We start from the raw sequence: 26,643 nt of genomic DNA on the forward strand, positions 1-26,643 counted from the left end.
GTGTTGAGGGAGAAGTGCAGGCAATTGGTGACTCAAAGATGCCATTGGGAATTTATAATCATTTTGAGAAATTACAGTAATATAATTATATAATTATAATTATGTATTTGTATAACTATAATACTTTAAAAATCATTTTAAAAGAGAAATACATATGTATATATACTCATGAGTAGGTGTATATATCTATAATATATAAATATTTTATATATTTATAGCTATAAAATAGATATAATATATCTAGATATAATATATCTATGAATATCTAGATATATTATATCTACATATAAATATATATTATATCTAGATATAAATATATTTATAATATATATTTAATATATATTATTATTATATATAACATATATATTATATATGTGTATGTGTGTGTTATAATACCTATAATAACCTTCGTGGCATGTCAATAAACCCCATTTACAGATGAGGAAACTGAAGCATAGAATAGTTTACAAACCAAATGTCTTTCCCAAGGTCACACAACTAGTATGGATTAATTATTGATGTGATATCAACTGTGAAGTGCTCAGAAAGGGAATAGCACTTTTAAAAAATATCCTAAATAACACTTACATGCACTTTAAAATTAATAATTTGCACTACTGTTCATAATTAATAATAAAACTGGAGTAACACAAGTTTAAATGTTCAAGAAAAAAGTGTGTTTTTAAGGACTTTTATTCTAAATAGGTCACCGATTAATCGCAGTTGATATTTGTTATTATATTAGCATTTAGGACATTAACTATATAATCTATTCTCATAATACATAAAAAAGGTGGGACAAGAAAGAAGAATTTAGCATTTGTATCCATGCAAAGAAAAAAAAAATCTAAACCAAAAGAAATAAACACATAAAGTGTTTTATTAGCCTTTGGATTCTGGGATTTTTTTTTTTTAAAAAGGAGATATATAATAAATGGTAGTAACTAAGTTCAAGTCCTCACTATGCGAGAATAATAACTGTGCAAAATTAACCATCCCATTGTAATTGGTGACCCTGTATAGACAGACAATGCTGCTGCTTTGCCTTTTAGAAAAAATCAAGGCAGAAGCAACTCACCAGCCTTCTAGCACTTCCCAAATCTCACTTTACATTCGCAGCTTGAAACTAAAGTCTTCTAGTAGTATCTGAATAAGTATCTCTCATAATCTGAGATGCAATTAAGATTTCTAAGTAAATATGTAATAATAGCTCATTTATTCAATATATAGCTATAACTGAACCTGAATATACATGACCAAAACACTTAAATGTACAAAGGTAGGATTTCATTACTCTAGGGTAGTGTGGCACAGGATTCAAAAGATAGTCTTTCACATGGCATTTTCCCCTAGAGTATTACATTGCTATGAAAGTATACAAACTTGGCCAGGCGCGGTGGCTCATGCCTGTAATCTCAGCACTTTTCGGGGCTGAGGCAGGTGGATCACCTGAGGTCAGGAGTTGAAGACCAGCCTGGCCAACATGGTGAAATCCTGTCTCTACTAAAAATAAATAAATTAGCTGGGCATGGTGGCACATGCATGTAATCCCAGCTACTTTGGAGGCTGCTTGAACCCAGGAAACAGAGGTTACAGTGAGCCGAGATCACCCAACTACACTCCAGCCTGGGTGACAGAGTGTGAGACTCTGTTTCAAAAAAAAAAGAAAAGAAAGTATACAAACTTGGCTTGTTAATTAGAAAAATTATTTTACTATATATACATTAAATTATATATGAATAATTATATATAGAAATAAAAATCAAATATATATTTAATATGTATTAAATATATTTCATATTATATATACATGCATAATATGCATACAATGTGCACTCACTGTTTATATTTTAGTACCTATATTCTTCAAAGATTTTAAAGACGATTAACACATAATCACATTTTTTAAAAATTTAAATTATGAGTTTTACATCTTTTCTCTGTTTTAAGCCATTATTTGTGTTTGAGTTAATACCATTCTATTGAACATAGGATAGTTTTGTTGTTGCTGTGTCACCCTTTTTTTCTGATTTATGTGGAAGTCAATAAGAAAATACGATACTTTAAATACTGAACATGATTAGCCATCGTATCCTGAGGGCCTAGTGCTTCAGGACTCCACTGGACACCGTAGCCATGTTGGTATCTCCAAAGGCCTGCTGAGAAACACGGGTGGGGAAGGAATGCCAGGACCTGGGCAAAGTCTCAGGTGCAAGACAAATAGGATGTTTTTATGACTTTATCAACACGACTGAAGCGGAGCATCACATGAAGGAACTATGGGAGATGGGATTGCAAAGACAGCCTGAACCAGGTTGCAGGGAATGCGTGCGCTTCCTCGAACCATGGCAGGAGGTCCCTAAAAGAGCTTGGAGCATGGACGTGTCCTGATAAAAGGACGTTTGGAAAAGTAGAATGCCCTAAAACAGTTGAATTTTAAAGACTCTAAACAAAAACACAGAAGGTATAGATGTTGTGAAGATTGACTTGTGGCACAAATTCTAGAATTTCAATAGAAAAGGAGTATCTTTGAAGGTTCAAATAAGTAATCATAGGAAAAATAAGTTGTAGTAATACCATGCCCGATGGGGTACAGGAATTTATCAAATTTTGTTTTTGGTCTATTTGTCACTTACTTAGTGCATGTTCTTATTACTATTACATCATTGGCTGGGCGCAGTGGCTCACATCTGTAATTCCAGCACTTTGGGAGGGCGAGGTGGGCAGATCACCTGAGGTCAGGAGTTCAAGACCAGCCTGACCAACATGGTGAAACCCTATCTCTATTAAAAATACAAAAATTAACCTTGCATGGTGGTGCATGCCTGTTGTCCCAGCTAATTGGGAGGCTGAGGCAGGAGACTTGCTTGAACCCAGGAGGTGGAGGTTGCAGTGAGCCAAGATCGTGCCATTGCACTCTACCCTGGGCAACAAGAAAGAAACTCTGTCTCAAAAAAAAAAAAAAAAAACACCAAAAAACCCCCACAAAAAACAAAAACAAAACCAAAACAAAACAAAATAAAAAAACAAAAAAACCCCAAAAACACATGGGGGTATATAACAAAACTAAACCCATGTTACAGATGAGAAAACTGAGGCACAATGATACTAATTAACATGCTCAAGTCACACAGGTGTGAGAGGGAGACTATGATTTGAACCCCAGGCAATCTGTTATCAGAAGGCACAATAATTGTACTACGTTTGTTAATACACAATATTGGTAATTATTCCTATTGGCAGATAGGAAATAATCCATGAGGGCTACTTGCCTATGACTTTAATAACCTGGTGATTCCAACAGGATAGGAAAGTGATGCTGCTGAGGGAAGCAACTTTCTGAATGGGATAGGTTACTGTTTTACAAAATGTTCTTTGAAGAAACATTGGTATACTTTTGGAGGCATGTCTTCTGACTTAATTCTGTTTTCAAATTAAATTAGAAGAATTCCTGCAAAAGCTTTTTATCTCCATTCCTATCTGCTCTCTAACACTACCCCTGCCTTTCTGACCAAGATACCACCAAATAGCTCATATATCACAAAATGTTTCCTTTTCCTTATTTCCACAGCTGTGCAGGTGGCCTCCTAGTATACAAAAATGGATACAACATGATATTCAAATGAAAGAATGGATGTGTCAAAGAAACTGAGAGAGGTGCTCCAGACCCTGGGGCAGTATCCCAGAGGACATAATTTAATAAGACACTGACATTAAGTAAAGAGGAATTGCTCAGAAAATCACAGCAGTTAAGTGACCAAAATTTCAAAAATTATTTGAGCTTGATTTAAAACATTCATTGAAAATCACCATTAGCAGAATTAAATCTTTCATTTTAAAAAAGTTTTTCAATAGTCTATTTAATATTAATTTAAGATGAATGAATACAAAGTTTCTTAATACAAATCACTTGCTGTTTTATAAAAAACCTACTGAAATGGTAACTATAATTGAATTGTCATTTAGATTTTTGCAATTGGATGAAACTAATTAAAATGAAATTAACACAGAAGAAAGGAGTTAATTGATTTTTCAGTCAATTCTTCTGTACAAAGGCATCTACCTGTGAAATTTGCTGTCTCAGTCTGCTTGGCCTGCTGTAACAAAGTACCACAGACAGAGTGGCCTCAGCGACAGACGTGGAGGCTAGGAAGCCCCAAATCCATAGCATTAACCAAACTGTCTGTATAAATTAATACATATTCAATATTAGAGAAGGTCATTTTTGTTGGGGACATTAAATAACTATTTATTTGATTATTTTAAAAAGTAGGTAAAAATATATAACCTCTCAATCTGCCTATTCAATAGTTAAATTGGATTCAAATTCTACAGCTGAAGCAACTTGTCCACCTAAATAATGTCAAGCCTATACAAAGCCTCACATTTAAGAGATGTTTCTTAATATAATGGCTGGAAGTAAAGGTGTATGGCTCCGGTTATTAAAATGTGGAAATTGTTGTGGGGCTTTTGAGGGCATCGGGAAATTGGGAAAACTATTAATATGAAGATCTCTATGTTTTAGAAGCTTTATTTAAAAAGTACAGAAAAAGAAAACAGCTCAACTAAGAAACAGAAACAGAAAATCTACCTTTCTCCTTTAAAGCAAGTTCATTGTGTTCTACACAACAAATAAGTAAATCTTGCCCATAATAGAAGTCTATATAAATAAAAATATGCAATTCCATATTTACTCACAAAGAATATTTAGGAATTTCACAAAATGGTACTATTTTTAGCCCATTCATTATCCTATAAACCTTTATTTTTACAATTTAGTGCCATTATTGGATTAGCTTTTAAGAAGCAACAGAAACTAACATTTTAGCTTAGAACGTTGTTTCAATTTTTTAAACCCAAAATTAAAGAACTACATAGAATTATATACAGTTTAGTGATATATATATCACTAAACTCTCTCTCTATATATATCTATCTTATATATATCTATCTATAGATATAGATAATCTATAGATATAGATATGTAGATATCTATATCTATAGATATAGATATCTATAGATACATATATATATATATAGAGAGAGAGTTTAGTGTTAAACTAGATATAAATTAAACTAGATATAAATTAAAATACAGGCAAGATATTTTGTTTTGCTATGCCTCTTGGAAACAACTTGTAATCCATTCAAAAATTGAGGATAAGGGTGTTGATTTTTTTTCTTTTTTCATTTCGCCCAATGACTTTCTACTTTGTCAAGAAAATAGAGTTAATACAGTTAATCAATAAGAGGATATATCTCACTTTCATTCATTTTTTAAAAAATTCTCTTACTAGATATGCATTTAAGGCTTATGCTGATGTATATATACAGCCCTTTAACACCCTGTCTGAGAAAATTTATTGTTCGAATAATTCTGAAATGATGTCATAGATGCAACATTAGGTTACAGAATTATAGCAAACATTTATCTCCATCATATATACTCTCTAACCTTGCTCCTGCTCTTTTGACCAAAATGCTATAAAATGTCACAAAACATCACAAAATATTCAGTTTTTGTTATTATTCAAAAGCTGTGCAGATGGAATTCTAAAGGTACTAAGCCAGTCATGACTGCCCTGGCCACAATGACTGCTCAGGAATAGGCATGGGACTCAATGTGGGCCAATGAGAGGAAACCCAGGACTTGTACATAAGCGATCTTGACATAGCTGTTTCCACAGAACTGCAGGATGTGGGGCTACAGCACTGTATGTGATGATATGAGATCAGGAAGCCCACCCAGTGCTTTACCCAGAATGGCAAAACAGAGATGCTGAGACCTCAGGTTCTTGTTGATGAGGTTGAACCCTTGATCAAAGCTCACCTGAAGCTGTCCCTGGGTATGGACTTTATATCACCTTACTAATAAACTTTCATTTTGACTTAAGCCAATGTGGGCAACTTTTTCTCTCTAATTTGCAAGTCAAAAAGAAGATCCTGAACAATACATGTATAATGCACATGCCAACAGGTGCCAGAAGAGAGGGTTTGAGCATTGAGGTTGAATACCCAAGGAATATATGATACTATTTCTATCATCCTAAATACATCATCAGGTTGAAAAAAACCCTAAAATGAATAAACACAAATAATAAAAAAGTTTCCAACTCTTTCATTTAAAAGTGACTTGATAGAAAAATAGTTCTTAGCTCAGATGCTCACTAGAAATTCCATTTAAGGTCAGACATTTATTAGGGAGGTTAAAACGGCATGCTTCTAACTCAGTCGACATTCCTTAGGTGTCACCTGCAACCTTTGGTATGGATTTGCCTCTTTTTTGCCACAAGCAAATCATTTTTATTTCTATAATTTTAGAGAAAGGAACATGACGTATGGATGAATCAGATTTTTGAGATGAAAAGAGAAGCTTCTGAGGAAAGCAATTTTCCTCTTTTGGATACACAGAACTTAGGGATGAGGCAGCCCACTGTAAAGGAGCCATCAGTCTGAGGAGGGAGACAAAGAGATGAGGACAACTTGAGGCTGGGCACTATGGCTCACGCCTGTAATCCCAGCACTTTGGGAGGCCAAGGCGGGTAGATCACATGGTCAGGAGTTCGAGACCAGCCTGGTCAACACGGTGACACCCCGTCTCTACTAAAAATACAAAAATTAGCCGGGTGCGGTGGCATGTGCCTGTAGTCCCAGCAACTCGGGAGGATGAGGCAGGAGAATTGCTTGAACCTGGGAGGCAGAGGTTGCATTGAGCCGAGATCGTGCCACTGCACTCCAGCCTGGGTGACAAGAACAAAACTCCATCTCAAAACAAAACAAAACAAAAAAAGTAATGGCAAAAACTGCAATTACTTTTGCACCAACCTTATAGAAAGAGCTCTGGTGCTCTGTGGGCCTGAGAGGGCTCCATCTGTCTGCACCAGGCTGCTGGGTAAGCGCTGGGTGCACTCTGGAGAGCCAGTGAATGAGGGACTCTGATTCAGGACAGCGTGGAGGGAGAGTGATTGCTCTGATTAGTAGGGGAAGCACTGACCAGGCTCTGTTACATCAGGCAAATCGATGGAGTTTTCACTTTGGAGAGAGCATTCTGGGAGCTGCGGCCCCTGGGGTTGGTGGGGTCTGGGGAGCCGGGGAAACCATCAGGGGGAATGGGGGGGTTCTGGAGCGAGTTGGGGCTAGAAGGGTGGGGAGGAGGAGCCTGAACTGAGAGCTCTGCAGTGGCCAGAATCCTTCAGAGCTAGGAGCTAAGCAGGTGTGGGGAATTAGAGAGAAATGAAGATAGCACCCAAATGCACCAGAGGCGCTGGAGGAAAAATCAGGAAACTGCAGGCAAAATGCAAAAGGCTAAATACAAAAAGGGCCTGTCCAAGGCCCTCCTGTCCAGTGCAGTGGCTAAAGGCTGAGTTGCAGGCTCCCTGGGTTCGAGTCTTCCTAGCTCTGTGTCCTTGGGCAAAGTTTGTAGAGTCTTTTTGTCTTAATATTTCCACATGTAAAAGGATGTAAAAGGGAACTGTCAATCACAGCATTTACTTCGTAGAATTGTCACGGGACTAAATATGTTATTACATGGAAGGAGCCTGAAGCAGTGCCTAGTCTACCATACAGTGTCTAATAAATAGTAACTATTCTTCCAACTCTAGTTACTTATTTTTCATATTTTAGACCACAGAGTAAAAACCTGAATGACAAGAAAAACAGTGTAAAGATAATGACTCTGGATGAAATAGAGTAGCATTTAATGGGTCTTAATCATTACAATCAGTAGACTACTGACTGTTACATATCTAGATGTCACTTTGATTTCATTGAGTTGGGGGTTTTGTCCAGATTTCAAACGATCTCAGTTAGGAGTCTCTAGACTCCAACCAACTCTGGGAACTCCTATGATCATCTACAATATACCGTATTTTTTTTCTTGAGATAATAGTCAAAATTTGCCTTCCATTCTCAAATAAATATTATAACCACAAACAGTTTAAGAACCATTATTTTAGGAGAAAAGCAGATTGTAAAAATATATAGATACATGTTTTGGAAAGAGACACAGATGATTTGATTCATGTTTATTTGTTTAATTTTTTAATAATGAAATTCTGACTATGTATCTCTGGCTCATTAAAATCCAAAAATATAGCCTTATCGTTTGAGTTACATAATATTCCTAAGCAACCCCAAAAATCAAAGAGATTCTGCACCATGGTAAAATAAAACAAGTTATGCTCAACAAGTTATGCTAAGTGAACATGTTTGTGTTTTATATGGACTATTAAATTTTATCTTCAGACCTCCCCCACCTGCCTCCAGTTTGTTAACTGGTGAAATTAGTGTGGTTCGTATTCTGGACTCCCCATGGATTCAGAAGGCTTGGTGTTAAGGAGAACCTTGGTCAATCTCTCACATCCCTTTTTTCTTCACAATGACATTAGTCAGTTTTCTGTAACTTTAAAGAACAATTTCTAAGACGCAGAATATGCTGAGCAACATGGCTGGGTGGCAGGAACTAGACCTTGTCCGTATAGCTAACTACGAGAGCTCTGGCTGTGTGGACAACACACCCTATTTAAGCTATGACAGCAGTTACGATTCCCCTTTGCTAAACTTCTTAAAGTAGCACAGTTCCAGATTGCTAATAAACGTCACCGCACTGGATCAACAAGCCAATTCCTGCATGTGAGCCTAGTACTTCATTTCAAAGTACCGAAATAAAAATTCCTGTTACTCTCTGGAATTATCTCTTGGATTCCTCCAGAACACACTGAAAAAGTGAATTCAGCATTCAAATGCCTATCATGCCCACTTAGCAGGAGTGTGCAACCATCATCCAGTCAAAGGCTACCACTGACAACAAAAACAAAATTGTCATGATCGTTATACCCAGGGACACATGCTGCTTTTAATCAATACAATTGTCAGAGGTTGTGTTATTGTAGCTTGGCTTCTATCTTCCAATTTTTCTTTTGCTCCAGATTTTCTCTCTCTCTCTCTCCGTATATATATATTTTTTCCCTTCATAAATATGCTTGATACATGCTTTGGTTTCACTCTTGTTCAATCATAAAATTTCAAAGCTGAAAGGGACTCACTTTACAGATGAGCTAATTCAAGCCCAGAGCAGTTAGGCAGCTCCCCTCTCCCCTGGTTGGCAGACTGAGGCCTGTACTCTCACCCTCTCCTTCCTTGTCAACAACCCCCCACCCAACCCCGACCACCCTAGGCTTCTTGCCTGGGCTATACCCTGCCCCCATGGATGAATGAAATGAAAGCGTGTGGCCACCTACCCACACACCTTGGCAGAGGTGCACTCCACACACGGCGGCCCCCACCCAGGCAGGTAAGCTTGGTTGCACCTTCTAAACGATATCCCGGGAAGCAGGAAAACGTCAGAGAGTCTCCCACACCAAAGTGAAAACCAATTCTTCGGCTGAAGGCAGGGACTCCAGGATCATCACATGGCTCCAGGTCATATTCTGAGGCATGCAGAGACAGAGTAAATGCATGAGGATTTGGGTAAATACACAAAGATTAAATAGCAAGAATAAAAAGGTGCTATTACTAAAAAAAAAAAAAAACAAAAAAAAACCCTACATATGTGTTTTCCCCAAACACTTATAACTGTTACGTGCATTTTTTTTCTTGTACTACGAACTGTCTTATGACAAATGACATGGGAGTTAGTATTTTTTTTCTTTTAAGAATTTACAGGTAAGAATGAAAGTTACTAGAGGCTGGGAAGGGGGTGTATGGAGGGAAGGATAAAGTGATATCGGTCAATGGTTACAAGGATACAGTTAGAAGGAATATGTTCTAATACTTGATAGCAGAGTAAGGTGACTATAGTGAGTAATAATACAGTGTACATTTCAAAATAGCTCAAAGGCAAGATCTGAAATGTTCCCAACACAAAGAAATAATAAATGTTTGAGGTGATGGGTATCTTAAGTATCTTGATATTTTATCACACATTCTACTCATGTATCAAAATATCACATGCACCCCATAAATGTGTACAATTATTATGTAACTAGAAGACAAACAGACAAATAGCATATTAAAATGAGATAATTCACTTCAAAACTGTCAGCTTGAGAGTGTGGAATAATTTTACTGATGTTTCTAATTGCTTAAATTGGTTACTGTATCCCTCCCAAAGGTGTTTTTTGATAACTAAGGCATGAAGCATAACATAAAAACAAAGGCACAGGGCTGTGTTTGTGGAAAGCTTATCAGAGCCAATTTCACCTCTAGAATATACCTCAGTGAGGAACAGTGGAATTTTCCTCTGTTTATTTTCAATCTGTAAAGCACGTGAGATTGAAAAGTAGTAGACAAGATTTTGTACTAGAAATTACTATAAACCATTCAAGAAGAAAGTGCTAAATATAAATTAAAAAATAAATGTCTGACATTTTGCTGTATTTTGGGAGTAAGTATTCAAAATGTCAGCACTGACAGCTCACTTCTGTGTTTGCCATATTCTTTACAGCCAACTCCTTCTGATCTCCGTAGTATATACGTATAATTGAGCTCTGGCTGTCACCAGCCTCTTGGTCCATTATCAAGTCCATGATTTTGTCAGGGTGAAGAGAGAAAGTGTGGGTAAGTGCCTATTTGTTTGGTTTCCTCCTTCTTGCTGTTTCCCCAGTCTGTAATGCCCAATTTAGTCAAATAGTATCAAACAGTCAGCCAGCCAACTATGGAAATATGCTTAGGCATTGGAATGGTAAGAAGAGTTTCAGAGAGAATCTTGAAAGGCCAACTAAAAGATGTGCATTATTGCAAAGAATTGGGACAATGAAGATCACTCTTAGTTTACCATGGGGAAGAAACGTTTAGAAAACTATGCTAGTCTTTCTAAAAAAAATTACTTCTACTTTTTTCTAACACCATCTTTAGGGTTCTCCTAACTTGGAATTTTAGGTTCATTATTTTCACTGAACATATAAAGTCCAACTCATCCTTTTCCCCTCAATATTCCTCAAATCTGATCCTTCTTTTTTTTTTTTTTTAGTTTAGTTGTCATTATCTGCTGAGTTAGTCATTGATATCTCATACCTGCACTTTTATAAAAACTTTTATGGAACTCTGTACCTAAACACTTCCTTCATCTCACTTGGCTTACTGGTAAACCTCTGAGGTGGATACTTTCTGAATTATCTTTGCGTTTAGATAAGAAATCTATTCTGGATCTCTAAAATATTCAAACTAACCTTGATAACCTTGAGATATACTTATTAATTTGACTTATGCATAATATGACTCAGAAAGAAAATAATATAGACAATGTCATTTAATTGAACTCAACAAACATTAATTGACAACCTATCATATGTTATTTTACTTTTTAGAACATATTAAAATAAAGATGTCACAATTCAGATAATATTATCTCATACCTTGCTGTTATCATTCTACTTCTATCTAAGGATATACTGTGTGCCCTCAGTTCAAACCATATATTTCCTGTCATTTCTTTAAAAATGGTTGAAAACTCACCAGGCATGGTGGCTCACACCTGTAATCTCAGCACTTTGGGAGGCTGAGGCAGGTGGATCATGAGGTCAGGAGTTTGAGACCAGACTGACCAACATGGTGAAACCCAGTCTTTACTGAAAATAAAATAAAATTAAAAATAACAAAAAAATTAGCTGGGCGTGTTGGTGCATGCCTGTAATCCCAGCTACTCGGGAGGCTGAGGCAGAAGAATTGTTTGAACCTGGGAGGTGGAGGTTGCAGCGAGCTGAGATTGCACCACTGCATTCAAGCCTGGACAACAGAGCGAGACTTCATCTCAAAAAAAAAAAAAAAAAAAACTCTTGCCAAATAGGAGAATATTTTGATATTATTATATGCTATACCTATTATCTTATATAAAGAAACACCATGATCTTATGGTTCTTTGCTTTAAGTATATTTTTACTATATATTGTAGCTTATACAATATCCTCTGAAAGAAACTTACAAGGACAGAAAGCCTGAAACAATACCATGAGGTTAGAAGGTGTGTGTTAGCTGTAACCATCTTGATTAGGCTTTGTAAGGATTATCTTATATTAATTCTCACTTAATCATTATTATACAAAGTATATTTGCACAGTGCACATGTTCATCTTTGTCTAACACAAGAAAAGTGTATTAACTTCAGAATTCCATCTTCTCACCAACTCAAAGATTTTGTTCTTGGAGTTTATGCTTTTTTTTCTCCTTCATCAATTCTCTTATTTCCACCAAAATAAAAATACGCGTTACAGGGGTCAAACTTAAGAATGAAGTAAACAACCAAAACCACCAACAAAACAAACTAACAACATCAATCTCTGGACTTCACAGTCACCCAGCCACCATATCCCTTGTCTGGTTATCATTAGCACAAACTTTTCAAAGTATTGGGTGTACCTTTCATTTTCCCATCCTGCCTTCCAAGACTGTCCTCATCTCATCTATTCAGGCTTTCCTTCACAGCCTTCCACTCAAATAGATCTTACCAAAGCCACTGTGACGTCCAGATGCAAAAACCAATGGTCAATTCTTTTATTTATTTATTTATTTTAATTTTATTATTATTATTATTATTATACTTTAGGTTTTATGGTACATGTGCGCAATGTGCAGGTAAGTTACATATGTATACATGTGCCATGCTGGTGCTCTGCACCCACTAACTCGTCATCTAGCATTAGGTATATCTCCCAATGCTATCCCTCCCCCCTCCCCCCACCCCACAACAGTCCCCGAAGTGTGATGTTCCCCTTCCTGTGTCCATGTGTTCTCATTGTTCAATTCCCACCTATGAGTGAGAATATGTGGTGTTTGGTTTTTTGTTCTTGCGATAGTTTACTGAGAATGATGATTTCCAATTTCATCCATGTCCCTACAAAGGACATGAACTCATCATTTCTTATGGCTGCATAGTATTCCATGGTGTATATATGCCACATTTTCTTTATCCAGTCTATCATTGTTGGACATTTGGGTTGGTTCCAATTCTTAGACTTCCTCTTACTAAGCAGGTTTTAATACAGTTGAATGCTCTCTTCTTTCCTCAAAGGCTTTCCTTTCTTAGCTTCTGGGACGTCACTCTCCTCCTAACTCACTGGACCCAGGTTCAGAACTTCTGCTGCCCCATGTGTTGAAATTAACTGTATGCTGATGGGTTTCCAGTATTTCTTTTTCTTTAATATGATCCTGTTATATGAATTGAAGACTCTTGCCAATCATTCTTGAATACATCCCTCAATATCCCCAAGAGAAAAAGTCTGTATTTTCTTTCCAAACCTGCTTTATTCCCAGTGGTTTTCACGTAAAACAGAGCATCCTTATTCATGCAGGTTCAAAATCTTGACCCCATTCTGTATTTTATGTGACACCTTCACTTCCTGCCAATCAAGTCAGCTCTAACCTAGCATCCTTCCTGTAGTCTCAGCTTCCATCTGGCATCTCTTGCTGGGATTATTGTGTAACAGTTTCCTGTTGAGACTCACACACTGTCTTTCAAGTAAACCTTGAGAAAGGTCAGATCACATCAAGCTCTTCAAATCCATCCAATGGCTTCATGCAACATTCACAATAAACATCCAAGTTACTTATGTTATCTGCCCTCCATAACTAACTTCACATCCTTCCACTTTCCCCTCAGTTTCAGGGGTCTGGCCACAGTGCCCCTCTTCTTTATCGTAAACTTGGTGGCCTGGTCCTCCCATTGCACCTCTTTCTGTTGAGAGCCCACCCAAATTAGCCGGCCTGTCCATTCTCTGCTTCACAATCAAGTCTCAGCCTGTCAGAGACCTGCCTAGGCAATTAAAGAATGAGTACACTCTCCTCTGTCCCAGGTACTCATGACTCAACCACAGAAGAAGAAACAGTATCCTCATTTGAAAATTCATGGTACCACTGAAGGAGACAAATACAGAAAAGCCATTTTGGGAAAGAAATAATTTTGGTGTAAAAACATTGTCATGGAAACGTTTTTCTCCTATGTTATATAGAAGAAAACAAATTCTGCTTAAGGAAAAGAGGAAAGGTGCCAGACACACCCTCTGACCTGGACAGGAGGAGTTTTGCCTGGTGAAAGATGCATAAAAGCTTATTTATTTATTTATTATTTTTTTGAGACAGAGTCTCGCTCTTTTGCCCAGGCTGGAGTGCAGTGGCCCGATCTCAGCTCACTGCAAGCTCCGCTTCCCGGGTTCACGCCATTCTCCTGCCTCAGTCTCCTCAGTAGCTGGGACTACAGGCGCCTGCCACCAAGGCTTTTTGAATGAAGAGAAAATCACATATGTAATGGCAAAAAGTGGTCCAAGTTTTAACCTTTTGAAGAGAATGACTGAGAAATGATGCTAATTCACTAGAAGTTAGCACTTAAGAAGTAGACATGTCGTAGGGGGTGGAAAAGTAAGTGTGGAGTATCCAGTGCACATAGTTAGCAACCAGTAGCAGACAACGTTATGTAGAATGGGGATTGTGCAGATTTATCTAAGCCAACTGGAATATGGGGCTTTTTTTTCTACAATATTACCATTAACATCTGCAGAAATACTGACTAGGAAACACAATCAGGAAATACTACTTTAATAAGGCCTTCTGAGAAAGACAGAAATAAACTCGATTAACAGGAAAGAAGGCAGATATAAAAGCATATGAATGCCATTCATGATAAACAACAAAGTCTCTGGATGGGTAAATGCCGCATTTGTATAATAAACTTGCTAGTTATTTGTATACTTAAAAAAAAACAAACTCCATGGTATCAGTGTCACTGGCAATTGTTTGCAGCACAGTTTCAAGGCAAAAATCCTTCCAAATGAAATTACTCCTCTAACATACCTAAAGAATTTGTTTACTTTAAAGTCGACTTTGAAATCCAAAGTGTTGTCTTTTGTTTTTAAAAAGACTTTCTGCTTGTGTGCAACTGTCTAGATGAAACTTATTTCTTCTGCAGGCTTTAGGTATTATTTTCTACTGGTTATGTTTAAATGAACTGTTCTAAATGTTTACAGACTGTTACAACTTTAAAGACCCACGAGAGAGTATTTTGTTGTTGTTGGCTTGCTTGTTTGTGTAAGTAGTTTATAATGAGAGTGTCAGTAGAATCTAATAGTTACATGTTGACTTTTGGTTATTTGTATGGTCTGAGCGTGTTACCCAAAATCCATGTGCTGGAAATTTGATCCCCTTTTTCGGGGTGTTTATGTCATGAGGGATCCACCCTCATTAATGTATTACAACCATTAAAAGGGCTTCTTGTCTTTTACCACATGGGGATATGGCGATTCTCCTCTTTCTGACCTTATTACCTTCTGCCATGTGATGACACAGCAAGAAGGCTCACTCCAGATGCCAGCACCTTGATCTTGGACTTCCCAGCCTCCAGAATTGAGAAACAAATTTCTGTTATTTATAAATTACCTAGTCTCAGGTATTCTGTTATGGCAAGTGGCACAAACATTCTAAGACAGTAGTCATCAAAAGAGTTACTGGCAGCCTTGTGCTGAGGGCACCAGAATAAGAAACTGATGCAGTAAAATGAATAGAATTTGCATAGACTCCTGAGAAACACCTGCAGAAGTGAACTGTAACAGACTTGCGTCACTGCCATTTTCTTTTTTTGGAGAAGTCTATTTGAAGTCATTTTGGATCATGATGAAAGTAAGAACTGGAGGAAGTGATATTCTCATAGTAATACTAATTGAGATACACCAGGGGAGAATGCAGAGAGAGAGGGATTTAGGAATTAGTGTTGGGAAGATTTAAGTCTTTGATATATAAAGTGGCAAGTTTCATGATTACTGCTGATTACAACAAATTTCCAAGAAATCAAGTGGTCTGAGCCAGTCTTGAAAGCTTCACTTGAGTAGAGAAATACCAAGAAAAATCAACAAAGTCAGATTAAGATAAATGGCAACTAGGTAGAATTAGAGGGAGTATAAGGTAGTTCAGAGCATCTTAAGATCCCAAAAAAATTTTTTCCTTGAAGACACTATTTTATTTCACATAACGTTAATCAATATGCAGTAGTTAGTAGGCAATTGTGAAGTTCTTATTACAGTTGACTCTTGAAAAATGTGGGTTTGAACTACTTGAATCCATTTATACATGAATTGTTTTCAATAAATACATTGACAATTTTTTGGAGATTTGCTACAACTTAAAAACACATGCAGATGAACCATGTCATCAAGACATATCTTAAAAATTAGTAAAATGTTAGGTATATCATGAAAGCACAAAATATATGTAGATACTAGTTTATTTATGTGTTAATTGACTATAGGCTTTCGGTCAACAGTAGGCTATTAGTAGTTAAGTTTTGGGGGCATCAAGAGTTACCCTCAGATTTTCCACTGTGCAGGGGTTGACACCCCTAACCCTTGTATTATTCAAGTACAGTTGACCTTGAATAATATAAGGATTAGGCGTGTCAATCCCCGCACAGTGGAAAATCATCTTACTTATGAGTAACTCATCTTATAGTAAGATACAGCAGTAGAGCTGTTGTTTATATAAAAGTGGGGCAAGCAAACTTTCTACCAAGATCTTTAGTTTTGGTTTAGGAGATAAGATAAATACTCAAATATTGTGACACATAATCTCATAAGTGGCATCAAAAGTTATTAAGGAATTTATGAGATCTCAAAAGTAGAATAAATTACATGTGACTGTGTTACCCAGGGACCACCTTATGAAAATTACACTTGATCTGGGCTATGAGGAATAAGGAAGGAAAAGCCTCTTCGTCCAAAGCATCATATGCACAAATGCAAGTTAATATGATTGTTCCCATCCTTTGGCAGCTGTAGTGCAGCAGGGCCCTTTCTGTTGGTGGAGGGTGGGGGCATGGTGGAAATGAAGATACTGCAGAGGTTCTGAGTGTGACCTGTTCACTGAGCATCATTTGTTTATGTGACCAAGTTTATCTCTCACATGTTTGGTCAGTTTTTAAGTGGGGGCAATTTTTTCTTATCTGTAGAAAAAATTAGCATCTATGTCATAGAACTATACAAATTAAACAATCTAACCCATACAAATAATTCCTGCTGTAACATAAACCTTATGCAAATATTATCTATATATTATCATTAAAAATAAAGATGTTACCTAACTTGGAGTATTTTTTGTCACTGCATATAAATATATTAAACTACAAGCTCATCCTCAACTGTGTGTGCCCACCTGCTTCTTTCATCCTAGAGGTGGTTGTCAAGGCAAATATTAGCACCTACTGTAGGGTAGAAACCAATGCAATCAGGTGACAACTGACCCAGAGGATGCCTCCCAATAAGGGAACTTTCCTCAGAGATCTTGTAGAGTTGGTGAAGAGAATCGAGTGAGAAGCGCTTTGCAGAATATAGTGACATTTACAGATTTTTCAAAGATGAGAATTCACAAATTGTGTAACACAAAGTGGCATTTTCTGGATGCCACATAACCGTACTTGCACCCTGCTTCATGGAGGCTCAGCCTCCTGCACCCCATTGGTTGGAATCAAGTCACGCATGTACAAACACACACTCATGCACACATTACACACACACACACACACACACATTCTCACTAAGAAATGGCAGTATCATTGCCAGAGGAGAGAAACAGCAAACAAGACCAACATACCTGAAAACGTGATATTGAAGCCCTCGTACGAAATTGAGAAGTCTGATATAAACCGAAGCTGGGCAGTGAAGTTTCCAAACAAGCCTGCCTTGATTGTATGAGGCAACACCGACCCAGTGAGCCTGGCAACGGGCTCGGAAAAACTTCCATCCTCTGTGATCAGTAAATAGTCGTGGGAACTCTCAAGATGAAAGGTGTGAAAGATCATTTGAACTCCTGAGAAATGAAGGAGGGGGGAGAGAGAGAGAGAGAGAGACAGAGAGAGAGACACACACGGTGGGGCAGAGAAGGAGAGGGGCAGAGAGAGACAGAGACATAGAGATGATAGAAATGGAGAGGAAGAGAAAATAAGAGGGGAAGACAGATTCCAGAGAGTAATAGCCACAGAGAGACAGAGATGATAGAGAGATGGAGAGAGATGTAGAGGAGAGAGAGAAAACGAGAGAGGTTAGGAGAGGTAACAGTTGCTGAAAAATTTTTTTTCATCAACCTAAGTCTAAGGACTTAGACACATCAAGCCTTAATCAAAATATTAAAATGTTATCTTGATATGTAAATCTAGCTTTGCAGATTTACATTTCCTCTTTAAGAGGAAAAATGGGTGGAAAGAGGATGGCTTTAGAAATGAAACAAAGCAGAGGGGATAAACAACAAAAATAAATACTTAAGTGCATATAAGTACAGATATGATGTAAATATGAAGATATGAAGTGGATATGAATATTGAGGTAGATATGGAGTTTATAGATGTAGTTATATATAGATACAGATATAGATGTAGATGTTGGCATAGATATGGATATTTAAGAAAAACAGGTGAGAATGTTTACAATGGGTTTCATTCAAAAATTGTCAGTAGGCTCTTAGGGACAGTATTTGTCCCAGAGGGACAAAAGACCAGACAAATTTTCAATGTACTCTAAACAAGTGTCCTTTAGAAAAATCTTATTTGGAGGTCTGCATAACTGAGGAAAAACTTCCTTAAAAATGTAGTTTTAGATGCCCGTAAAGCATATGACCTCATAGTAACCAGAACTACAAAGTCTTATTTCTGGATTCCTATAGTGAAATTAATAAAATTAACTGTGAACAGATAACTTCTAATAAAAGTGTGTATTTTTATGATTATAAAACTTTGATCACTCATAATCTGTGTCTTCTTTATGCTTAATTTCCTTCAGGGCAAGTTCTTCCTTCATGTCATTCACGGTAGCATAGTGCCACACAGTATATATAATAAAATGTAGCCATTTAATATTAAGTCGGGTTCAAATCTATGTGAAAAGATAAAGTCTACATAATACTTATGTGATCGAAATTCCAAACAGACTCTTGTTTATTTTATTTTTTGAGATAGAGTCTCACTCTGTCTCCCAGGCTGGAGTGTAGTGGCGCAATCTCGGCTCGCTGCAACTTCCGCCACCTGGGTTCAAGCCGTTCCCCTGACTCAGCCCCCAGAGTAGCTGGGATTACAAGCATGCACCACGATGCCTGGCTAATTATTCTGTATTTTTAGTAGAGACAGTGTTTCACCATTTTGGCTAGTCTTGTCTGGAAATCCTGACCTCAGGTGATACGCCTGTCTTGGCCTCCCAAAGCGCTGGGATTACAAGCATGAGCCACTTCACCCGGCCAAATAGACTCTTAAAGATGACAAGTTTAGTCACAGAAAAAAGATTCAGGCTACAATCCTAAACCCAGTGTTTATGATCTACACTTCCTGCACAAAATGCAAAATCTCCTGATGTTCACTATGCTTACCTGTAAAATGAGGATAGAAATATCTGTTCTATGAGGCATCTGTGGATTACGTGAAGACAAATTATTCATTATGTATGATGATACCAGGTAAACATAAAATACAAGGAAAGTAGAAAAATTGCCCAGATTTATCATGGAAATTAGAAGTTAGACAATCGCTTATTTCCCTTTATTTAATCAATGGTCAGATTTTATTGAATAGATGCCTTTATTCCTTACCATGATACCTATATTTCAAGCTTATATTCACATGCATATATTCAGGTTGTCTGATAAACAGCAAAACGAGGAATCGTTTTTATTGTACAGTTGAAAGACTATTGTTCTTCCTAAATCTTACTAAGTTAAAATTTTGAACTATACACGAGAAAAGTAGTTATCTCACTTGTTTACACTGTAATATGTTTTTGTTTTGTTCCTGTGTTTCTGTCTCATTTATTTGTATGTTGGAGACCTATGATAGATTCTTACCTTTTCCATGAGACACTTCAATGGTCCACGTGCAGTTTAGAGAGTTTGGATAAAAATCTGGAAACCCAGGAGAAAGGACTGTTCCACTCTTCCCTTGGATGTAGCCTCCACATAGAGCTTCAAATAATAAAGAGAGATGATTATAGCACTAAAGTTTCACAATGATTGCCAGAACAAAATACTGGTTAAATGCCATGGAATTTGCACAAGGATTAACAGATCTTATGTCATATCCAAGAAAAATCAAGCAAAACCTGAGCTTTATGTTACTTGCAAATATAATATGCTAGTTCATATGTAGGCATCTTAACCACTACAAAACCGTGACAACATAACACAGAATAAGGCACAGCAGGAGAGCTGGAACCTGCATTAGGAAGCCTCAGAATTGCAGAAATAGTGCAGGTTTGCACTCCTGAGAGCTGCTGGTCTTCTTAGCAGCACTTCATTGAGTTCAAATCCCCTCAACAAACCATGCCGTGTTCAAACACTCACTTCAGAACTCATTTTGGAAGAAGAGAAGAGAAAGTTTTATGTAATCATTTCAATGGGAAAGTGGCAACAATTAGGATGTCTGCAGAATATGGGAGCTTAAGTGTTCAACTCTGATGTCAGAAAGTTATGAGTTCAAATGCCGGCTTAGCTTCTCACTAGCTCTGTGATCTCTGGTAAGTCTCTTAATCCTTTACATTTCTCCCATCTTGAAAATAGAAATTATGATAAAATCCATCTCATGGATAGGTGTTTGCAATGACTGCCATTGTAGAACACAGTTTACAGGGTGCAGTAGATACTAAATGATTAAAATGGTACCTACTGATAGGTACTGATCAAAATATTACCTACTGAGAGTTGCTAACAGGAATTCAATTCTGAAGATATCAATAATTTAACATTTTGAATAGATTCCATATACCCTAATTTTACAGACATCAAGAGGAGAATATTGACATGTTCCCGCCAACTTTCTTCTTTTATTTCATATCTTAAGACCTCTCAAGCTATTCTATGAATGGAAGCACTGAACTGAAAAAGAATAAAAGGAAATGGAGTCACCAGAGCCGGAGGGTAGAGGCAGGAAAGGCAATTGCCGTTCATGCTCTGCAAACAAACAGCCATGTGTCTTGAGAGTCACCAAGTGCTCCGGGTGACTCTTCTTCTCCTGGAACCTCTCCACCTGCAGTTGTGAGGCCTATGGATGTCACCAGCTCAGAACTCGAGACCAGGCTGCCCACCCTCACTGCAGCACCTCCACTGTGATGGTGAAGGTTATGTGCCAGCATGACTGGGCTAAGGGCTGCCCAGATAGCTGGTAAGAGGCTGGGCATGTCTGTGAGGGTGCTGCTAGGAGAGATTAGCATTTGAATCAGTGGACTGAGTGAAGATTTGCTTTCACCGATGTGAACTGGCATCATTCAATCTGCTGAGGGCTTGAACTGAATAAAAAGGCAGAGAAAAGGCCGGGCACGGTAGCTCACACCTGTAATCCCAGCACTTTGGGAAGCTGAGGCAGGTGGATCACCTGAGGTCAGGAGTTCAAGACCAGCCTGGCCAGTGTGGCGAAACCTCATGTTTATCAAAAATACAAATAATTAGCCAGGCATAGTGGCGGAAGCCTATAATTCCAGCTATTCAGAAGGCTGAGGCAGGAAAATCACTTGAACCCGGGATGCGGAGGTTGCAGTGAGCTGAGATCACACCATTGCACTCCAGCCTGGGGAAGCAAGAGTGGAACTCCATCAAAAAAAAAAAAAAGGCAGAGTAAAGAAAAATTTTATCTTTTCTTGAGTTGGGACATCTATCTTCTCTTGACCCTGACTTCAGAGCTCCTGGTTCTTGAACCATCAGACCCAGGACATACACCTTCAGCTCCCCTGGTTCCCAGGTCTTCAGTCTCAGACTTCATTATGCCAGTGGCTTTTCCAGGTGTCTAGCTTGCAGAGGGCAGATCTTGGGACTTTTTGGCCTCCCAAACACATGAGCCAATTCCCACAGTAAATCCTGATTCTATTTCTCTGGAGCACACTGACTAATACATCCACTTACTAGTTAGTAACACGTGGAAGGTTCTCTACTGCTCTGTGTTTCCATAGCCTCACATGTAAAAGGGGGCAAAAATCACAGCTCGTTCCTGCTTGCTGAAGAATGAAATAAGTGAATACATGTAAGGAGCTCACAATAGTGTCTCACAAGTGAAACATCACTCAGTGTCACAATTTACTATGCATTTCACAAGATTCCTTTGCTTTTTTTTTTAACATGTCCACATTCTGTGCATGTATGTATTTATACTTCCTTTCTTAAACTAGGTAAGATGAACTATCATGAATTAAATGATACTCAGAATAACTTCTTCCAATTAGTATGATCATTCTGAGTTATGTTTTATAAAAGCCTCTTCCACAAATAATATTCACAAAAGAATTAGATAATCTGTGAAAGATGTGACAAGCCTCATCATGCTCACTAACCATGCATCTTAGGGGAACAAATCATCTCCTTTAATATGTAAACCTCATGGGAAGCATGATATAAAAATCAGCAAGAGAGAAAATTTTTAAAATAAGTTCTAGAATATTTTAAGAATTTCTCATGGAATTTTTGCATCTTAAGATTGCAGTGACTCCACATTTCACTGTGAAAGAAGTAACATTATACATCCCACTTGAAATTAATGTATTTGACAAATAGTTATTGGGCACCTGCTATTGAGCAGGCCCTGCCCCCAGCATCAGGGATGATTAATAATAAGAGAGATAAAATAGCTGCCCTTGTAAAGTATGCATTCTAGTTGGAAAAGACAGGATAAAACCTGTAACAACATAAAAGGCAGATGATATACAATATTGGGAGATGACACATGACTGTGAAGAAAATTAAGAAAGAGGGATGGGATAGTGTGAGGCTTGTGGGTGGCCAGGGGTGCCGTACTTAGGAAGTGGTCTATAAATAAGGACTTGAGAGAGACAAAGGAAACACTGAATACCTGGGGAACAATTTGGGTAGAGAGAAAGTGGCTAGGACCAGGGCTCAAGCTACAGTGGAGCTGCAGGAGTAGGGAACAGAAAGGACACCGCTGTGGCTGGTGGGTCCTGGTAAGGGTTGGAGGTTTCTTTCAGTGACATCATGGGGCACTGGACGGCCCTGCCTAGAAAAGGATGCGATCTCATGACCTACCTGGGTAAGCCCTGCTCCTGAGGCTGTGCTGAGAGAATACACAGCGGTGAAGGGAAGAAGGTGGTCAGGACCCCGAACCAGGGCATTGGCAGCAAGATGGGAAGACATGGTCTGAACCTGCCTGTGTCCTGAAGGTGCAGCCAGTGGGACTTTCTTCTCAATGGGATATGGGCATTACGATAAAAAAGGAGGAGCTGGGGGTGATTGTGAGGTCACAACCTGAGTGTGAAATAACTACAGGCGAAGAAGATCTCAGGAAAATCAGGTCATGAGAGTAAGGCAGGCATTCAGCTTTGGATACCAAAGCTCCATGTCTGCTGGGCTTGCGTGTAGAATGGCTGACATTGCAACAGGACACGTAGGTCTGGCGGCCACGGAAGAGGGTTGAGCAAGGGATAGAAGGGAGACCACAACTATGTGAGATCACCAGTGCAGTGAACGTAGAAATAAGCTTCCACAGAGGGAACTGATGCCAGCGTACCGTGTGGTGGGAAAAAAACCAGCAGAGGACGGAGGAGTCCTGAATTCAGAAGCTTTCGATTCGTAACTTTTCACTGGTCTATGAATGGATTGGTGTGAATTGATGCAATAATTTCTCAAATTTTTATGAAGACATCCACCATAATGAATGTAAAACATTTTATGTAAAACTGAGATATCTTATATCCAAAGCTACTTGTCAGTGGTCTTTGTCCCCAGATCTGCATATGTTATATAAACTGATAAAATTAATTCATATCCAACTATATTTAACAGTATAAAAACAATCCATCTTTATTTTATCCTCTGTCTTCATATCATCTAGAAAAGTTACTTGGTCATCTATTGGGGAAAAATCTAGGAGGGAATGTGCTCTGCTATCTTTTTGATGTTTTCCATCCATACCGCACGGAACCTGGAAATCACTAACTAGCCCCACCATGCTGCCATTAGGAGAAAGTCAGACAGAAAGTTAGAGATAAAGCTGCTCTCAGGCTCGTTTAGATTTATATGGGTGCAAACACAACGTAGTCCAATTCACATATCATGAAGACTTTACCTAAAAATAATTCTGTCCACAAATCCTATAATATTTTTCAGGAGAAGGAAATTTGATGTATGGAGAATTGAATTGGTATTCTCACCTAAAATTAAAGTGAGGAGCTGAGAGAATAAAATGAAGTACCTGAATTACATTTTAGTGTCTATACAGGTTATGGCTATATACATATGTAGACATGTCTACATTCCCTTAGCAGAGCTACAAATATAGCTGCCCATAATTTGAATTACATTAATCTGTTTCTTCATGCATGGTAGATCTTTTTCTGAGTAGCTGTAAAAGACACAGTAAAATTTTACTGTTGCTGTCCTTAATGCTATAATTTCTTGAGTTTTACCTTTCTATTTATGTAACCTACCCAACATCAAGGATGCAGGTATGTTATATCAGAAATCTTTGGGATGGAGGACTAAGATATGCAGAAATCATTGAAGAACAAAAGAGGAGACATATGTTGTGATATTTTCCTGGCTGAGTTGAAGTAAAGCATCCAACTTTTTCTTTTTTTTTTTTTTGAGATGGAGACTTGCTTCTTTGCCCAGGCTGGAGTGCAGTGGTGAGATCTTGGCTCACTGTAACCTCTGCCTCCCGGGTTCAAGCAATTCTCCTGCCTCAGCCTCCCCAATAGCTGGGATTACAGGCATATGCCACCACGGCCAGCTAATTTTTTGTATTTTTAGTAGAGATGGGGTTTCACCTTGTTGGCCAGGCTAGTCTCGAACTCCTGACGTCAAGTGATCTACCTGCCCCGCCTCAGCCTTCCAAAGTGCTGGGATTACAGGTGTGAGCCACCATGCCCGACCCATCCACCTGTTTTTCAAATTCTGTCTTTTGTCCTCTGCTTTTATTCATTCATCCATCCAATCCTGCATTTAGAGTTACTTATTAAGAAACATACTACTGTTTCCAAACATTCGTTGATGCTTCTGGGCATAGAACAATGAATAAGACAGACAAGTCCCTATTTTTCCAAAGTTTACATTCTAATGGGGAAGGCAAATAACTTAGTTTTAAAACTCCAGATAACTAGGTCTGATTTATTCTAAGAACAAGAATATTAACTTGTTCTCTAAACTCAATGGAGATCTAGCTGATCAGAGTATGATGGACATGCTGGTGAATCAACAAAGTGATGAATGCACATCCTGGCAAATGTCCACTCCCAGGATGGTGAGTATGGAGTAAGTGATACAAGGTTGGAGGAAATGCAGAAGATCAGAAGCAGTCCTATGTTAGCAGGCTGCCCTGAGACAGGCTGTCTGCTGAGGTTTCTCTGCCAACTCATTCCAGGATCCTGCGGCTTCCTACTGATGTTCATGGCAAAGCACACAGCCCTCTGAGGATTCTTTAGTTATTTATTGTCTTCCCACCACCCCCACCACCCCGTCACTTCCCCAGACCCTGCCAAAGTCTTCTAATAAATGGAAGTTTGCAGAGTCCGTTATTGTTGCCTGAAAGTCAGAAATTGAATTCAACAAGTTTATGGGTGGGAGGAAGGCCGCAGCTGAAGCACGCAGACAATTTCACAGGCAACAGTGATCTCCGTGTTAGAGAGGGTGGTGGGAAAAAGAGGAGCCGGTGATGATAAACCTGCTAGCTCCCTGGACGGTGACATTCACCTCCACAGTGCCCAGCTGTAACTTGAAACCTGATAGCTTCCACATGTGCATGTTAAACACTGACATCGTTCTCCAACTGTGTTGAATTTCCTACTGTTGGCTAGGTTTCTCGGGATGTCACCTTGGAGTCACCTCTCTCTCCTAAACTCCTGTATCCTCCTAGTGACTCTTCTATCTACTCCCCACTTTCACTTTCTTCAACTGGTGTGTTTCAGGTCATTTTTGTCTCATCAATTGTCTAGCCTCTGCATGTCTGCCTCTTCCTCAAAGAGATCCACCTGTGAAAGCACAGCCTTGGGCCTGATCTGTTTCCATCTTTTCTCTCTTTTTCCATCATTTTCTTGTTCTCCTGAAACCACAAATACAGTTCTATTTGAAGCCAGACTTAATGAGTTACTTTCCACTTCAATAATATTCATAGACTCTCCATGCCCTACAGAAGTCATTGATTTTATTCATATATTTATTTATATGAATATATTAAATATATTCTTATGAATAAATATGTTGTTCACATATTTATTTATAATAGAAACATTCTACCAAAAGGAATCTTGTGCAGAAACCCCCAGTAGGAAGGAGGGGAGTAAATTAGGGCAGTCCAGTTGCACAGGAGAGATTCTAATCCTGATGACCATCCCCCATCTCACCCTCAGAAAAACCCTGGGGTCCTCACAGTGGGATTGCTGGACACTGCAGCATGAATCTCTGACTATTGCCATAGACCAGCACTCAAGGCATTTGATCATCATCTACCTTCAGTGATTAATTCACACACCTCAATCCTCCAGGCCTCTTTTGTTCTCTCTGCACCTCAGTTTATAACCATTTCTTCACGTTGAAACATGTCCCTTCCTCTCAACCTCCATCTTAAAGACGTATCTCCAAAATTGCCTCCAAGCTTTCAATATCCCAAATTGGAACTTTTTTTCTCCAACTTCTTTATCTTCAACCACTTTTCTGTGTCTAATAAAGCACTTACTTCATGGTGTGATTTTTAAAAATGTC

At 38.3% G+C, this 26,643-nt stretch overlaps 1 protein-coding gene across 1 annotated transcript in view; it reads right to left on the reverse strand.

Annotated features, from left to right (window-relative positions):
* CSMD1 (CUB and Sushi multiple domains 1) overlaps positions 1-26,643 on the reverse strand; it is a 2,090,911-nt gene that overhangs the window by 413,057 nt on the left and 1,651,211 nt on the right. Inside the window, exons 19-21 of the mRNA XM_054498773.1 lie at positions 19,798-19,914; positions 17,566-17,781; positions 9,240-9,428 (exon numbers count right to left, since the gene is read on the reverse strand). Of these exons, the coding sequence (XP_054354748.1) occupies positions 9,240-9,428; positions 17,566-17,781; positions 19,798-19,914 (522 nt within the window). The remainder of the gene's footprint in view (positions 1-9,239; positions 9,429-17,565; positions 17,782-19,797; positions 19,915-26,643) is intronic.

This window comes from Pongo pygmaeus, chromosome 7 (genome assembly GCF_028885625.2).
Source record: "Pongo pygmaeus isolate AG05252 chromosome 7, NHGRI_mPonPyg2-v2.0_pri, whole genome shotgun sequence".
Lineage (NCBI taxonomy): Eukaryota > Metazoa > Chordata > Mammalia > Primates > Hominidae > Pongo > Pongo pygmaeus.